This window comes from Anopheles ziemanni, chromosome 2 (assembly GCF_943734765.1).
Source record: "Anopheles ziemanni chromosome 2, idAnoZiCoDA_A2_x.2, whole genome shotgun sequence".
In the NCBI taxonomy this organism is placed as follows: domain Eukaryota; kingdom Metazoa; phylum Arthropoda; class Insecta; order Diptera; family Culicidae; genus Anopheles; species Anopheles ziemanni.
Genome location: NC_080705.1, coordinates 40,651,616 through 40,669,340, shown reverse-complemented (window position 1 = coordinate 40,669,340; position 17,725 = coordinate 40,651,616). Strand labels below are relative to the sequence as shown.

The 17,725-nt window shown below is 39.2% G+C and overlaps 1 protein-coding gene and 3 non-coding genes across 4 annotated transcripts in view; 3 read left to right on the top strand and 1 right to left on the bottom strand.

Moving 5' to 3' along the window:
• LOC131282611 (neuronal acetylcholine receptor subunit alpha-7-like) overlaps positions 1 to 1,111 on the top strand; it is a 57,774-nt gene extending 56,663 nt beyond the window's left edge. The window contains exon 13 of the mRNA XM_058312117.1: positions 959 to 1,111. Within this exon, the coding sequence (XP_058168100.1) occupies positions 959 to 1,111 (153 nt within the window). The remainder of the gene's footprint in view (positions 1 to 958) is intronic.
• Positions 1,112 to 4,745: 3,634 nt separating this feature from the next.
• Positions 4,746 to 4,819, bottom strand: Trnan-guu (transfer RNA asparagine (anticodon GUU)). The gene has a single exon. It is a non-coding gene; the product is annotated as a tRNA-Asn (tRNA).
• Positions 4,820 to 13,256: 8,437 nt separating this feature from the next.
• Positions 13,257 to 13,328, top strand: Trnac-gca (transfer RNA cysteine (anticodon GCA)). Its single transcript has one exon. It is a non-coding gene; the product is annotated as a tRNA-Cys (tRNA).
• Positions 13,329 to 14,418: 1,090 nt separating this feature from the next.
• Positions 14,419 to 14,491, top strand: Trnav-aac (transfer RNA valine (anticodon AAC)). Its single transcript has one exon. It is a non-coding gene; the product is annotated as a tRNA-Val (tRNA).
• The last annotated feature ends 3,234 nt before the right edge of the window (positions 14,492 to 17,725 follow it).

Genomic DNA, 17,725 nt, shown 5'->3' with positions numbered 1-17,725 from the left:
ACAAGGTTGAAATGTGGATCAAGTAAACCGTTGGCTCAGCTCGATGCCGGATCATCAATAATATTGTGTCCTTCATCCTGTCAGACTCTTCACAGTTCACAGTTCACAGGAGGAAGTGACGGTGGAATGGATGAGGGATTTTCTTCTGGAATTCGTGCTCCTCGGCATCGAACGTAGCACGAAAGAATAACGTCGGTTTGGGCCGAGAAGATTGATGTTATTTAAAGAAGTGTCCCGTCGAATTGTCTGTGCGTGGTTTTAAAGGTGACGAGAATGTCGATGATGATAACCATCTATCATTAATTGCACGATCGATCAAATGGTTGACTTGCTTTCCGATGTAACATTGCTTTTTTCCTTTTCTTAGCACCATAAACAGAAGAGTACAAACAAACTTTAATCAAAAAGGGAAGAAATCTAGTGAAGAAGTGAAAGGGTTGAGTTGTCTTACGCTTTCGGAAATATTGAAAGTCCGGCTCGGTAAAGTCCAGCCCATGGACCAATTTCAGTTTAGCAACGAAGTGATTTAAACATGCTACAAAAAAGTTCAAATAAATTAGTAAATTAGTAGTTCACTAGTATCAGTAAATTTAATGCAACTGTAAATAGTATTCTGAAATATTTGTATTCGAGAAAATTTTATAACTTATTTTTCATTGAAAGATTGCGTCAAATTGAAACGCAAAACCGATGTTTATGAGCCCATCCTAAGTAATGGTATAGAAAAGCTATTCTACGTATTCCGTTGTGTTTTATGACATTTTGAAAACAAAATATCTCTAAACTGCTGTGTTACCATAGTTGCATACATTCTGGCGTTTTCACTTGGAAATGGAATTTTACCGTAATAATTTCATGGGATTTTTGAACACGCAAACAAATTCATAATAAGTCCAATTCATTCAAATTTCTTGAAACCCCATTATTAAATTGTTTTTTTTTTCTCTCTTTTCCACAGATACGAAAAGAGGACGAGGAAAGCGATATTGCGAAGGATTGGAAGTTTGCAGCAATGGTAGTTGATAGATTGTGCCTTATAATTTTCACGTTTTTCACAATAGTGGCAACCATAGCTGTTCTATTTTCGGCCCCGCACATTATCGTTTCGTAGCCATATGATAAGGGCTATTGTTATTGGTTTTTCCACAAAATCAATTTGTTACTAATTAAATCAGTGTCGAGAATTTTTAAATGAATTCTTCGTTGCGCGAATCGGCGGTCGCACGGTGGTGTAAACGGGCGGTGTAGGGTCGGTGGAAAAAGGCAACCAGACAAAAGCAAAAAGTGAGATGCAAAACTAAGCACACGGACAAAAGCGAGCGCGAGAAAATAATCCAACCTAGAGCAATGCGGCAAACCAAATCCATTGGATCGACGCAGATAATCAACGATCAACGGTGACGCACAGCGGAGCAAAACAAAGAATATGAAAAACGGAAAAAAACGCGGAACGTACATCCGGAAGCGTGGTACAGGACGGCAGCAGCGTCGACGAGCCGGGCAATTTTCCGTGCAAACGAACCGAACCGGATGAGAGATAGCTTTATCCAGCAGCACAGCGCAATTCAACCCGTCAATCATACCTACATTCGACCAAAACACTGGAGCAACCAAGGCATAGGACTTCAAAACGACGGCTTTCCACGCCGCGTGTTGTTGGCTATTCAGAAGGTTTTCTACTCGATGCTTGCACATAGGTGTAGGGAAAATGAGTGTACATTGGCACCGAACAGCAATCGGAGCTCAAAAATAATTGTCAAACCAACCTCCTTACTGTCCGAGGTAATGAGACGAACAATAGGATATTTCAGTTTTCTCGGAACTTCCCACCAAAACTCCTTCACAATTCTAAAGCAAACTCTAAGAAAAGAGACGTTTTGTAACAAATTCTGCAACGTGTAAACCTTAGGTTTGGATGTAAAAAGCATCTTGCAGCTAACGGCTTATTTGAAAAGTAGGGAAAAATTAATTGACAGAATTTAAGCTAGTCCGAGATGTGGTGTGCCACTGATTGTGCCAAACCGATGATAGTCGCGTGGTTCTCTGGGCGCTTTCCTAATTCCTAAGTCGCTGCAACGGAATCTCGGATCCCACAATGACAACCAGTCAGCTTGCGTCTTGTGTTCCTCTGCTCCAGCCGTGAAGCATTCCACAATAATGAACCAAAAGCAATACAGGAGAGGAACGTTCGCAAACAATCCGTAGCATGGCGTAGCACCTCTAGTTTACTTGTGAAACGGTTATCCTCCGAGCGAAATCCAAGCAAAAACGAACACACAGACACGTTCATCATGAAGAACAAGATAAAATAAGGTAAACCGGAAGTAGCAAAAAACAATTACTGGTGCAATACTGGTAGAAGATTGTATATTTTCACTCATATTGTGATGGCGTCGTCAGCAGGAATACCAGATTTGACGAGGGTAAACGCAAGTAAGCTGTACATTTTACACAACGCAACTCTAGCATGTAACTCTAAACTTTCCACCACAATTTTCCACGCTGTTTGCAAACATTCGGGCCGTCATTCCTCTTCGCGTCTGGTGTGTCTGGTTGGAAAACAAGTGTCAAGTCCGGGTACGGGCGAAGAGCAGATGGTCATATGCGAATATATGTAGGTAACTGACAAGAACCAAATTGCGACATTCATACCGTTTTTCGTACGTTTTTCTTTCCTCACCAGTCGTCGCTCGTGACAAACGAAGCCTAAAGCGTCGGGGCGAGGCGAGTGGCTAGATTTAATATTTATTGCGTAAAGTAAGAAAGTTCGGGGACGGGAGAACATTTCAACCGCAGCATTATTAGGTAGGAACAGGAAGTCTGCGCACACTGATCGATTAGAAAACAACAAAAAACCGTAGGCTAATGTCCTCGCACTCGAGAGGCTTCCGAGCTAACGGGCTGGATTTTCCTCCACCAGAGCAGAAGACGTTGTCGGGTTGTGGCGGTTAACCGTGAGGAAAATTATCCTCAAATCCGGAGCTAAGGTCAGAGGGTGGGAAGATGGAAACTGTTCGGAGGGATACGCAACCAAGAGAAAGAGGCAAAACAAATGGTGGAAAAACGCGTGTCCGGAACAGGAGTGCGTGTAGAGCAATGTTCTTTTTCCGTTTGTCGTTTATTCGTGTTGCCGTTTTTCGTTTTCGGTGTGCCGACCGTCGGTCGAGGCCGCGACGGATGTTGTGTGTCTCTGTGTATATGTGTGTTTCGACAACCGGAATAAAATGCGCGTATCCAACGTCGCGTCCCGGCGGCGCGGATCGGTGGGCGAGAAAATTGGGCAACCAGCAGTAAAGTGAAATTTCTAAATTACTAATCGCAAGTCCACAAAAAGGGTGAACAAAAGGAAACTGACTGGGATGGAAATCGAACTGTTTCATCCTGGCGTCGGCATCGCAAGCAGCCTGCCATTCTTTGTGACCAGGGAGGCGAGGTGCATGGTTTGGGGGCGAGCAACAAGCGTCTGTAGGACACTTTTTACTTTTAATCGTCAAATCCCACTTTGACAAAGCACATTGTCACAAAGCAAATCCTACTAACAAAATAATATTCGTATCACGCAGAGCTGTTTCAAAAAATCAAAATCAATCCTTTTACTACAAGCAGAGATCATCGATTCACACTTCATTCGAGTTCGAGATTGCGTTAAAATGTTTAAAGATTTTCGAATAGGTGTAATTGAACAGTTTTTGTTTTTGTTTTTTTGTTAATTTCGTCAACATCTTCCAGACGCTTGCGTGCTTGCCGCTTCTCGTAGCAAGAGCCTTACTCCCAACGTGCACGATGGCTGCTGTGGAAAAATGAACGTGAGATCAGCATCCTTAAGCGTACAATTTAATATTATTAAATTATTAGCTAACGCGAACGACACCGAGGAGCTCGCGGTCCTACACCCATGTACAATGTAGCATGATACGAAAGGGTGGCGGAAGGCCGGAAAATGCAATTGCACAGATAATTACGTACACGCCTACACGAGCAGAAGAACTACGGAGGATAAAATAGAAAATGTAGAAAAACAAACAACTACGGATTCACAGTTGACGTTGAGCAGATTCCTCTAGCAGACGAGTTTGTCGAAGACCAGATCGAAAGTATTCAGTTTTGGCAAAGCTACGCTCCCATAGTTCATCGGTTGAGCCCGAAATTAAATGTAAACCTTATCAAAAACCAATGAAAAAGAAAGGAAGTGCGAGAAATATTATCAACAGCAGCACGACTGTGATATGTAATGAAAACAACTATATTAAAATGTAATATAAACTATGCGAACGAAGAAACCTATAGTCTGCTACAAGCTCTTAAAGCGTAGCACAAGAGGGATCATGCACAATGGAAAGTTGGGAAAGATAAAGGCACTGGAAGCGTTAGACCAATCTAGCTAACTCAGCAGCACAAAAGTATTAATCAGCAAGATAATCGAAAAATTCGATGAGAAAGACCTTTCCTGGGAGCAGCGAACAGTGAGGGTAGTATTTGTTTTGCCGGGCGTTGTTAATGTTTTCTGACAAATGAATCGCATTGTCGTGCGTACCATGCATGTTTTTAATTTATTTTTATTTATTATGAAAGCATACGTTGGCACTCCTAATGGCAGTATTATTCTCTCCCACTTCTATGTATTTTCCTGTGTTTTGTTAGCTGATTTAAGCAAAATTCACTTCAATAGAACCTTCCTGATTTATATAAAAAGGTTCAAAAGTTTATTGTAAGAAAAAAGATTTCAACTGAGAAAAAAAGTTCGCCGCCCCCGGGTGGACTCGAACCACCAACCTTTCGGTTAACAGCCGAACGCGCTAACCGATTGCGCCACGAAGGCTCTTGGCAACGAGTCAGTTAAAACTTGTTCTGTTAGTGCAAGCAACATGCCCATCGTGTGTTCTGTATAGCTGACTCGCTTTCACCACAGTAATCTTTTTCACTCTCACATACGTTCACGGTCACAATCGTCTTATTCGCTTGCCACAATACGTTGGGAGCAGAACAGATTAGAACAGTTTATTTACAGAGGTCAACTCCGGTGGAAAATTCGTCCGCTGACGGAAGATGCTTCCGTGGAAATAAAGACAGTCGCATTTCTTATTAATTGTACTAAAGTTCATATTTGAACCAAAAACTTTAGGAAGAAAGCCTCAAGCGCGATATGCGATAAACGCGAGAGTGTTATCTAAAGTTGCCATATGTCTACCAGTGTTTGTCAAAGGTCGGTTGCTAGACGAAAAGTAGATGATGACTGTAATAAGGTTTTGCTTCGAATTGTACCGCTGAATTTCGCACCAATCCGTAAAAAAACTAATAATGAACCATTTGATTGTATTATTATTTGAAAACTAGCATACACGGATCGGATTGTGTTGTGACACACGTAGGAAAATGCTGATGCCAAATTTTTACAGTGACCTTCTCACTTTAATATGCCTGACAGTTTTAAATTACATGGTTCATGAGGTGAAAAAATATAGCCAAATTTAAACTCAATAGATTTACTATATTATAGTTTGTTGTCAGTGATGTTGTTAGTTTGTCGATGGAACACGTCACGCAGATACCTTCTGCTCAACGACGGTGTCTCAAAAGCACTCAGTTCATAGTTTATTGAGAACGTTAATTACCGACTAAACTATAAGCCAAGATCGTTTACGTTGAATATAGTGCCAAATTTGACCCTATTTCAAAATTTTACGGATTCTTAGCCAAAGAATTAAAATTTATGTGATTTATTGTGCGTGTGTATGCGTGTGTTGTTTATCGCAGTTTTATTTAAAATTTCGCATAGAGAATACTCTAACCGGATGTAGTTCTAGCTCGTGTGCGTAGCGTACGTAGGGTTTTAGAAGCTGTAGGCAAGAAGGCAAAAGAACGGAACAAACCAACAACGTAGAAGAACGGAAATATTCATACGACGATGAAATCAGCGTGCATGATGGGTAAAAGAGTCAAACAACCTTTAAGCGAGTGAAACAAAGTTGCGAAAATAATGTTCGAAGGATGAAAGGAAAAACTTCTGTAAGATAGTAGTGATACTAGAAGCGATATTCATCGAGACAGAGAGAGAGAGAAAAAAAAGGGGGAGAAAATAAAAGTAGCTGTAAGGTACTATACTCATATTGTCTTGAGTACTTACAGCATCATGGGAAGAATGCTTGCGCCGTTCTACGAGCACATGCGTTGGCGTTTTTCACACATCAAGTTTAGGGCCGAAGTAGTTCTTATCGGTATGTGAAATATTTCCACAAGCAAAAAAGTATTTAAAACTAAACAAATAAATAAAACAAAGCAGCACAAAAGTAAGTCATACAATTTAAATCAATTATGAACTAGGTAAGCTACTAATTAATTGACATTAAACCGGCGCAAAAGTCACCAAAAAAGAACAATTGAAGAAAAGTAATAAGCAAATAAATAATGAATAAATTAATGAAAAGCCAACCGGAACGTTAATGCGTAAGTAGTAGATAAATATATATACATAAAATATAAATAGATATACTTATACATATACTTATACATATAGAGCAAACAATTAATAATGATTAAACGAACCATCGTGCGCTCCGTCGCACATGGTCTTACATCAACAGGCTGGTGGAGGGGGGCATGCGGACGCGAGCGGCAAAAGTCCTTTGGTAGCAAATCCTTCAGTTTTTTTGCACTCCGCCGACCATCGCCCCCCGTTCCAATACGAGCAAATCGAGCGTTTTGAGCGTGAATTATAGCTCCCACTTTCGGTGGACCGGTAAGTGGCAACGATTCGGCACGAGGCGGGTTTCGAGGGGCGCGGGTGTGTCGGTCGGTCGGATGCATCTGCCGCGGCTCCCCGCCTCAACCGTTCCTCTGTTCCCTCTCGGCTGGATCGGACGCTGCAGTAGGTTACCGAAATATTTAAGAAATTCTATGAATTTTTCATAAAGTAAAACTAAACAAAAATGTAAAGTTGAGCTACAGTATAAGAACCATAATCAATTCATTACAGAGAGAGAGAGAAAGAGAGAGAGAGAGAGAGAGAGAGAGAGAGAGAGAGAGAGAGAGATAGAAAGAATGCGAGTGATTCCTTTACGATTTAATGACATAAATCGAAATGAAAACTTTTGACTCCTTAGACGTACGTTAGACTAGCAAAGAGTGTAATCGAAAGGGAAGTGCAACATGAGGGAGTAGGTCACGAGATGGTAAAAGCCTAGACCATGATCACACACTAATACACACTCACACACACACACACAGACACACACACAACCACAATTGTCTACACGCAGACTTTACATTATACATTTCTTAGACGTAAGTCAAATCTTGTTGCAAGGCAGCGAAAACGAAGATTCGGTGGACACAAAACGGACACAAATGACGATATTGTTGAGTGAGCGATTTTCGAAATTAAAAACAAGCAGAGAAACCCGATAAAAATTTACTACATATTTAAAAGGAAGAATCCAAGCAAAAGGGTGGCCAATCATTGAAATTAAGCGATTTACTAGGAACGATTATAGGAAAAATTCGAACTTCTTTGAAGGATGGGGGAGCGGTTCACGCGGTACGGTTTTCCCTAGATTTAAAAACTAAGTATTAAAAGGAAGTCTTAAGAAAAAGGGAAAGAATCAGCAAGTAAACAAAACTACATTGATTAAGAGTTGCAAAAAAGAACTAAGTTTAATTAAACAAACGAAAAAAAAACACTACAAAACTTAAACTGAGAGCATGAGAATTACCTGCGAATTGTGTGCCAAGCAAGTAAAAAACGCGCTGGAACAACGTTCGAAAAGCATTTAAAAAATCAATGCGATGATGGGGGATTGTAACCGCGGTCGCAATTCGTTTTGATGTGAAGGGATCCATTTAGGCCATTGATGATGCGCACAGCACACATACTCTACGTTCGAACAAACATACACACACAAATTACATACACGTCACATAAGCAAACACTTCACTGCATATGAACCAACAAGACAAGAATAATCCAATTCCCAACGAAAGGAATGCAAAATTGTGCTTCTTTGCCAAATAAATTGATCAAACGTTATTCGATGCATGATTTTCCTCGCTGTTAAGGATGGATGATTGAAGATTTTATTGGGTCATTCGACGTTTCGAAAGAGTTAAACTAGCAAGTTACAGATGTTAAATGAGAAATGAAACTAAATCCCGAAACATTAAATAAATACCACTAAAAACGACGAACCCACACGTACACAGGTATGAGACAAAGTGATCCCCACACAAATCCGAGCGACACCAAAACTAAAATTGGTCCCCAAATTGATCAGAGAATCACCGTAATGCATAAATGCAGCAGCAAAACAGCCTCCAAATTGAATGTGAATAGAGACATTTTTGAGCTCAGTAAAACGACTAAACCTTCCTTCTTCGTACGAAAGTGGTTTTGCATTTTTCCAAGGGAAAAGCGACAAATTCGGATGGAATTATTTCGATTCATCCCCTTGTGACTGAAACTTAAACCGAGGTCCGAGGAACTACCATATCAGCAAACCGAGGCTATTTAAATTATAACTTTAATCGTTTCGATCGAAAGGGCGTCCCACCATTAAGCGGTACAGTTTCCTTTTAGTCCGAATATTTCTTGACCAAAATTTGATTGGTTGCATTTTTGTCCCAGTTGAAAGGACTAGAACAACCGAACGGGGATGGAAATTATCTTAGTTTTTACCTGTTTTCTTCAATGGGACGTAAAATTACTAAAGAGATTTTAACCTTGTAAAAGTATCTACAACTTGGAAAAGGAATCACCTTGCCTGCCGTAGACTAGTTTCATTTAACCACCGTGGCGATATGATTAAGTCTGACTGAACCGGAGCACAACTAGCCGGTGCCAATCGTTTTTACAACAATGTTCGGGGGAAACGGTTTTTTCCTTTCCAATACTGTCCTATCTGCTCAATTTCCGCATCGCTCAGTTGCGTTACGGAAACAGCGGTAGGAGAGGCCCTTACCTACTACTTTGTATCTTATACCAGAATGCCCAACTTTTTGGGTAACGAAACAGAAACAGGGCTTGCCATCAGTTGATCCCAGGCAGTTCATAAGTAGATAGTTTAGTAAAGTTTCCTTCCATTTCGCACGATGCGCACATGGTTTGAGATCTTTGTTACGTTTTCCCTTCCAAAAGTCAATAAATTGCAATGCCTGGCGAAGGTGAAAGCCTATACTATTAGGACGATTTATACATATGGAATTATTTTAGCAATAAACTTTACTAATTTCACAAAGCTGTACACATTTCCAAAGAGTGAGTGAATAACTGTGTACTGAGAGCGCATCCTTCGTTTACCGCATCCTCGATATTCTTTTGATATCCTGCACTTACAGCACCAGTGCAGTTTAAACACCATTGAACTGATATTCTGTTAAAATACCAAAACAAACTCTTACATATATACCAGAAAAATACACAGTTTCAAGACAAACAATTTTCTAAGCAGTTTACATAAATTTGATAAATGTGAATATTTTAATTAGTAAAACAAAACCTACGGAGTAAATATTTAAAGCAAATCGAGATGTCTCATCGAGTTAGTCAACACATGCCCACACACGCACACAAGCACACATACAAAACACACACACACACACACACAGAAATACCCACATCCCTGTGTATTATCGTATGGGTAGAAACAGAAGCGATGAGACACAACTAAACTAATACACCGTAAAACTAGAAAACTAAAATAAAAAACTACCGATCGTGAGAGGAGATAAATTCAGCAAAGGAAGCAGAAGCCAAAGTTGAGTAAATTTCTTCATTATGCTGATAATGCACTGTATGTAATGTATTGCCAACTTTCTGTTTGGTGAATCTGTTAACTGTTAACTTGCATTCGTTGTATGATAGAAACCGTTTTGTTGATGTAGCTCTTGTTCCTTCGTTGCAAACGAATTTTTTTGAACATAAGTTAAACATTTTTATACGTCTCGTAATTCAAGGGTAACATTATCCATTTCAATTTGACTACAAACGCCATCCCATGGTTCATCGAATGCGATCCTTATGTTGCGTAAATTTTAAATGCGCTATTTATGTTTAGAATGAAATTTTATTCCAGCCATTTGAAATACACATTCTAGAAAACATTCTCTTTAAACAACACTTACTAATACTTTTGAATCTTCGTCCATTTAAAATATAAAACATAACTTTTTTTAAAAGATACGAGAGAAGCCAAACATTACTTACTCCTTGTTTAATGCATCTCTTCTGAAACTCTAGCACCTTATTAAGCAATACTCAAAATGCATCTATTTCAATACACTTATTGCATCAAATTAAAGCAAATCGCGTACATACTTCAAAACATACAACAACACATGCACACAGAACTGCACAAAATCATCTAACGTACCCAACAGGCGGAAATGGCGTAAAGCGAGGCAGGAAATAAAGAAAAGAAAATTCTGCAGTTGACCTTTTACGGTATAAAAATTAGCAAATAGTCCATTCCTCTCACCTACGCGCAAATCATGGCACCGATGCAAACGGTACGCATCACATTATCACCACCATTTGTAGATATGACATTAAAGAAATTAATAATCGAATTAAATTGAGAAGCAACGCAAATGAAAATAAAGTAAAAATATAATGCAATGTAATGCAATTGGAGCAAACGAAACTAGTTTAAAACAATTCAGAATTCCTTGCACTAGCGTGGGCGAAGCAACAGAATGAAAAAGTGAAACTATCACAAAGAGGTAAACAATACTTTCTAACCAAGCAACAAGAAAAAATTGAACGCTAGGTTGGACTGCCACAAGGAAAGCGGATGGAACCAGTTCGTTTAGATATCATTGAGGTTTATCCCGCACTCTTCAGTTAGTAAAACGCAAAAGAGTGAATCTAAAACTGACAACATCCTTCACTGACCAGCAAGAGGAGAAACTGTAGGCAATGTGACGCTGCTGTAGGGCAGTAGGGAGCACATTGAAAAAGAAAAATTAATTTCTGGATGTAACGAGAATTTAAAAATAAAAATCACTTACCCACACTTCGATACAGTCATTAGTGATAAACAAAACTAGTAAAAATCCTCAACATGCTGACACAATTGAATTGGAGGAACAATTGTCACTGACAGTTTAAGAGCACGCTCACTTCCAGCAAGTGAACGGAACGGAGACAAACTGTTTGTGTGCCCGTCAGGCGAATGTGATTTTGTACATATTAAGAAAATCTTAGGAACACAAAAGAAAACATAAGCAGATTATATAGCGTAGTCGATAAAAAGTAAACAAAAAGCAACCAAAAGAGATACAAGAATGAGGAAAATCCCAGAGGTACAGAAACAAAACTGACATGAGAAAAAAGGGTGTGAGAACGAAAAGCTAAAAACAAAAGATGCTATCGATGCACGTGAAACAGGAACAAAAAATTTAACTAACCCGACGCCATCGATTGCGTACGAAGCTAAGTATAAGCTACAGTTGCGCTCCAATTTCCAACCTTGGATTGTCAATCGTTTCGTATGACACAAGTAATTAAAAACGAAACACAGTTTAAGCGAATTTGACGATTAAAGTATTAAAATAAACAAAAAAATTAACAGAAAACAACTGAAGATATAAATATAATGCAAATGGTTTCGTTACAAGCAAGACAGGCATATTAGTAAAATTCTACACACGAAGTAAAACAAACTCACAAATTAAAACACGCGCGAAACGAACTCCACGTCTCTGGTCAACTATGTTCGCTCTCGAAAAGAAATTCAAGCGAACAACTCGTTATGTTTATGTAAAGGAAAACCAGAAAACCGGCAAAAAAACAAAAGAAATTAAATATATAGTATAACAATGATACACTGATACCATATCAGAATGGGCAAAACAGTAAACAGAATATAAAACATGCAGGCCACAATGGCCGGGGTATCGAATAGATCTTTTTCCTACTCTCACCGTCAATGAAGTAAATATATAAACGAAATACATACAGAACAAATCAGTTCACAGCAACTTCAAAACCACCAATGATGGACTACACCGGCAGATAAAACATAACGATTCAAGTGATGACACGTATTATCGGGGAATTTTTACCCCAGCGAACAGAAACGGGGGCAACAAAGAACAGTGGACAGATTTGTCAAATCGTAATATAGTTTCTCGATAGTTGTTATTTCATACCAACAAAACCCGCACGCGAGCCATAGCAGGAAGCAAATTAAATACGAAACCTAAAATTTAAATTTAAAACAAAATAAATACAGAACATTTACTGAATGAGGCAGGACTAAACTAATCGTTAGTTGATTTTGTTCATTCAGCAACAATAACAACATCAAAATGAAAAACAACACGGAAACTGACGTCGAGCGTTTATAAAAAGGAATATGCTACAGAAAATACATCAAATTATAAACCATTAAAGAGCTATTCTGGCAAAAATATTCTCTTAACGCAGGAAAAAAGTAATTGAACGAAACTGATATTTCTGAACAATTCTATTACCAGTAAATCTTCAAACAATGCTTTTGTTAATATACTCAAAAGATTTTAGTTACGCTCCCTCTGGAAATATGTTATATTTCAGCTCGCAAACAGTTATCATACAGTACAGGTTATTCGAGACGACCAATGAAAATTGACTTGTTACGCAGCTATGGCCGGTAAACGAAAAGCAAACTTACCCAAAAACGAGAAATTTGACCCTCTCACAATAATAAAGAAAAAGCATGTACGAGCCAGTCAGCTCGAACTCCATTGAGCTAGCCGAATTGTTTATCGAATCCCTCTATGAAGCGATCGCACTACCACTTACGTACTTAAGGCAAGTTAGATATATCGGATCATTGACATACAGACCGAACAAATATTCAACAACGGACAAACATAGGAAATGGCAATACATAAACACAATTAAGAGGCAGATGCAAACCAATCGAAAAACTCAGCAACATATTACATGCCAAACCGATGGAATCAAGTATGAGTACATTTTGAAAGTCATTTTGTAATTATTGCTGAAACCAATTGAAAACACATTACACAGCAAGACTACATTATAATGGCAAAGAAAAGAAAAACAAAAACATTACAAAATACATGAACACAAATCTAGCAGCAGATAGAGGAGAGTAGCAGCGAAAGTGATTAGTCAAATCAAGCGAAGGATCGAAGGGTGAACTCTGAAAATACGTTTCTGATAATAAATTTAAAAAATTGACAAAAAATTAATGTAACCATCGTTTCACTACAATTTTCAGATTTTGAGTATATATCACACCATTGATACTCTACATGGGGGTATAGCTCAGTGGTAGAGCATTCGACTGCAGATCGAGAGGTCCCCGGTTCAAACCCGAGTGCCCCCTTCCAAAATTGTATTGTTCACTATTTTAGATCAGATAAGTATGTTATTAAAGGTCGTATGTATGTAAGTATGTAAAGGTCCTCCCTCCCAACAATATAATACATTTTGCATAGTTTTTACTAGAGTTGTGTAATAGATTCATAAATCTGTAAATGATTCTTTGCTACGTTTTTGAGATTCATAAATTTTAAAATGAGAGATTCATGAATCCCAAAGATTCATTGATGTTAAACAAAAATGAAAAGAGTGGTCGTTTGATCCACGGCAATGAAAGAATCAGAGAAGATCCCAAAACATTCATGAATCAACCTGAATGAATCTTAGGTGATAGATTCATAAAACAAATCTCGTCTAAAGATTCATAAGGCACAACACTAGTTTTTACATTAGTATACAGTGTCCTTATTACAATCTGGGAAATCTCTTCCACTCACGATACCTGTCAAGACAGTCGAAGCTGGGACTATACCGGACATACATAGCACCAGTGCTCACATACGCCTCCGAGTCATGGACTCTGTCCAAATCTGACAAAACACTCTTAGCCGTGTTCGAGACGAAGATGCTCGGGAGGGTTTTTGGCCCCGTATGTGAGGAGAGACAATGGAGGAGCCGATATAATGACGAGCTCTACGAGCTGTACGGAGACCTCACTGTCGTACAGCGAATTAGACTCGCCAGGCTCCGGTGGGCTGGTAGTGTCATGCGAATGGCACTGGACGACCCAGCCCTTAAAGTCATTTTAGACTATCCCTAAGGACAGAGGAGGCGTGGTAGGCCTAAATTGAGGTGAAAGGATGGCGTAGACGAAGCCGCCAATAAAGCCGGGATACGGAATTAGACCAGCGTGGCGAGCGACCGTGACCGGTTTCGGATGGAGCTTCGTCAGGCCAAGACCGCTCAACGGTTGTAGCGCCACATAAGAAAATAAGTATACAGTGTCCTACAAAAGCTATACGACTTTAGAAGAACTGTTCAGGAAAATAAAACTCATACTACGGGATTTATGTTCCTCCTTCTAGCTGTAATTTTTAAAATAAAACGTTAATTTCGCGTCATCAAATTTTCAATCAACGCGGGTCCTAACACCTGTTTCCGTGGTGTAGTGGTTATCACATCCGCCTAACACGCGGAAGGCCCCCGGTTCGATCCCGGGCGGAAACACTTGAAGTTTTTTTGCACATGTTTATGTAACCCAAAAAAAGAATGTAATGGCATAAATATCACAATAGTAACTTCACAAACAACAAACAAGATACGACTAGCTCCTCGGTGTTGATTGAAATCTATAAAAAAAAACAACCTTTTGTTTTTTGAACCTTAGAACCCACAGTTCGTAATTTTCAAAAAACAACAATTTATTTGATTGTGAGTCGGGTTTCACAAAGCTTTTTGAGACATAATCTTTACATACATTTTACTACTGAGCAACATTTAGCCCGCCACAGCTTTTGTGCTGCTAGTATTTACAGTAATCTTTACAATTTTCAATTTTAATCGTCACTTCAAAAAACGGGTCTGTATACAATGTTATTGATAGCGGTCTAATATTTTCACCACACTAAAGCTTCTATAAATTTCATTTTTCAACTAATATCAGCAATTTTATGTCATAAAGGAGCCAACATAATATTCTATTTGTTCTAAATCTACTCATTACTTTTACATCAGTCACACACAAATTTTAATACTTCCCTGAGCTAGTGAACCCACTCATCTGCAATAAAGAAGCACATATGTATCCACAACACTAATTTGAACCCCTAAACCGAATCCTCACCACGATCTCTGATTTTTTTTCGACCATCTTGATTCCTCATCACCCGGCGCTGGGTCCCGGTCACGTCAAGCACCATCCGCCTCCATCCAAGACGTGCAGACACGCGAAAGACACGTGCTCGCGGTGAGCTACTCGGTCATTTCGACGCTCCGTTTCATCTGTTCGTTCGCAAAGCTTTGTGTCTGTTTTGTTTATTTTACAAGGTGCTCTGCTACTTGCTCTTTCTTATTGACTTGTTGTGCTCTGCTTACGATCAACCACACAGCGCTATCACATCGATAAAATGGTAGTTTCATATCGCAGCGGCCACAAATAGTGCATCGGTGTGCGCATTTCATTCATAGGGAAATTTACGTACGATAACGAATGCATAAAGGAAAAATATATCTGCCTGCTATGCTTCCATTTTCTTTTATTTTTGGTTTTGTTTTGTTTTCCCAGCATATTCTCAAGTGTGAGCTAATATTGCGGTGAATTCAGCTGAAGAAACACGCGGTCCGTTTTCTTCTATCTCAAGCAGCTTACCTTTTTTCATTCGTATCTTTGCCTCACACGCTCGCATCGAAGTAGGCACACAAACTGAACAACACCACAAACCACCACATGGTCGAAGGAACGCGAGCGCGATGTACACACACGCAAATTTGTATCCGCTGTCGCCGGCAACCAAGTGCGGCGAAATGTGACATTCAACACACCAGCTAGACGGGGTCACAGTGGCAATCTAACGGGGAGAGCCGACAAGAAAAACAAAATGCTCAAATTGTATTACAAACATGACAAGCGTTTACACAATTTTACTCTCGTTAGCTAGTATGTTTAACATCGAATGTAGATTACAATATTATATTCATACTGTTGTTGTATCATTGTTTAAAAATCTATACTTATTAGGTCTTTATGCTATTGTATGATAACATTATGTTGTAAACATTTTAAATTTATGTTTCTCAAAAATAGCTCTACATAGTTGTACGTTTTTTTCATAAACTAGAAAAACTACATTTTAATTGACCTCTTTTACGCATGAACACGACCCAGTGTGCGCGTAAACTGCTGAACAACAAACACCACACGACGAATTGCCGTACCAAATTACTTATCACTGGCCGGTGCCGGTTTAGTCCACTGGAACCAGCCAAGTGAAGCGGATCGACTAACACGCGACTCCCGCCGGCCACGGCTTGCGAACTGGCTTTGTGTTCCGTTACGTTGCGTTACGTTACGCCTTCAACTTTCGTTCGCTCGTTCGTTCGTTCGTTCGTTCGTTTACTGTGTTGCTTCTACTTTTGCAAGTTTTGCACTTAGACGACGCGGACCATCGCGTGTTTTACACGTGACTGTCAAAATCCACCATTTTCGGCATTTTCCCGGTGCGTGGTTTTGGGATTGGTTTTACTTACAAACAAACACCCGGTGCGTTTGTTCAGTGTTTTATTTTTATTCCTCCGTGTGCGTGTATGTGTGTTCCTGAGAATGTGTGGTGCAAAATTGTCTCTAGAAAATACGTGATAGATAACAAGTGAAAAAATAAAAAATGGTGACAGTCGAAATTTCACGTTTCTTAGCTTCCGCAATTCGTATGATGCCCTATTGTGTCACTGCCCTGTCAAAATGGACTGTGAAGTGTGATTAACCCGCTTAAGAGAATTTTTTGTTTCATTCAACATGAAGAAAATCATCCAGCTACATTCGAACCGCCTTATTATGGCAGGTTATTAAGTTGCGATCATGTTTTATGTTCACGTAAATTGAACCACCGAAACTGATGTTTGCGCCGTACAGAAAAAGAAAAGACACAAAGGTAAACCCCCTTGTTAACGATGATTCGTATCCGTTTACGTACGCGCAATGAATAATACGGTTGGTTGTTTCGAGACCTGTGCAAATTATGCTTATTAGCAGTAAAGCGTTTGGTATATAATTACCCTTTCATCGAAGGTACTGAATCGATTGACTAGTTAACTTTTGATGTAGAAAAGAAATTCCATAGAACCGTGATTGGCTCCGGTTCTAGAGAAATATCGAACAAAACAGTGTGTGCTGAAGTGTGGTTAAAGTTGCATTTGCACTTTAAAAACAGCAGCCCCGGCGGCGGACTCACATGGAACCTGTCTGTAACAGCTGACAGGAAATAAACCAACGGAAAACAGCACGATAAAAGCTTTAAGCTGGATTTTGCTAGAAGGGTAAGGAAAGGCACTGAGCAAATGAATCACAGCCCAAGATAACAAACCTCCGATCTAAGGATTGATAACAGACATGGTCTTAAGAAGGAAGTGATAAACCAAAATAAAATACAAATTGGTTATTCAGCTCACGTTCGACGATGCAGTGTGTGAACTTCTTTTTCCTTCTTAACGACTCTAGTTTTAACCTGTTTGACCAATTTACCTTATCTTGATCACAACGAGGGATGTAATCATTAAAAATCGATTAATGTTAAGTCTAGTTGATGGTTTTGATTCATTGAAAGCGACTATAAATGGAACACTTTTGTAATCATGATCACTTAGCTTTAGTTTTTTAAAGTTGTTAATCACTCAACCACCAAGCGTCTCCACCGGAATCGAGAGTTATTTTCAATTAATTAAAAATGGCTTACATCTAAAAAGCTT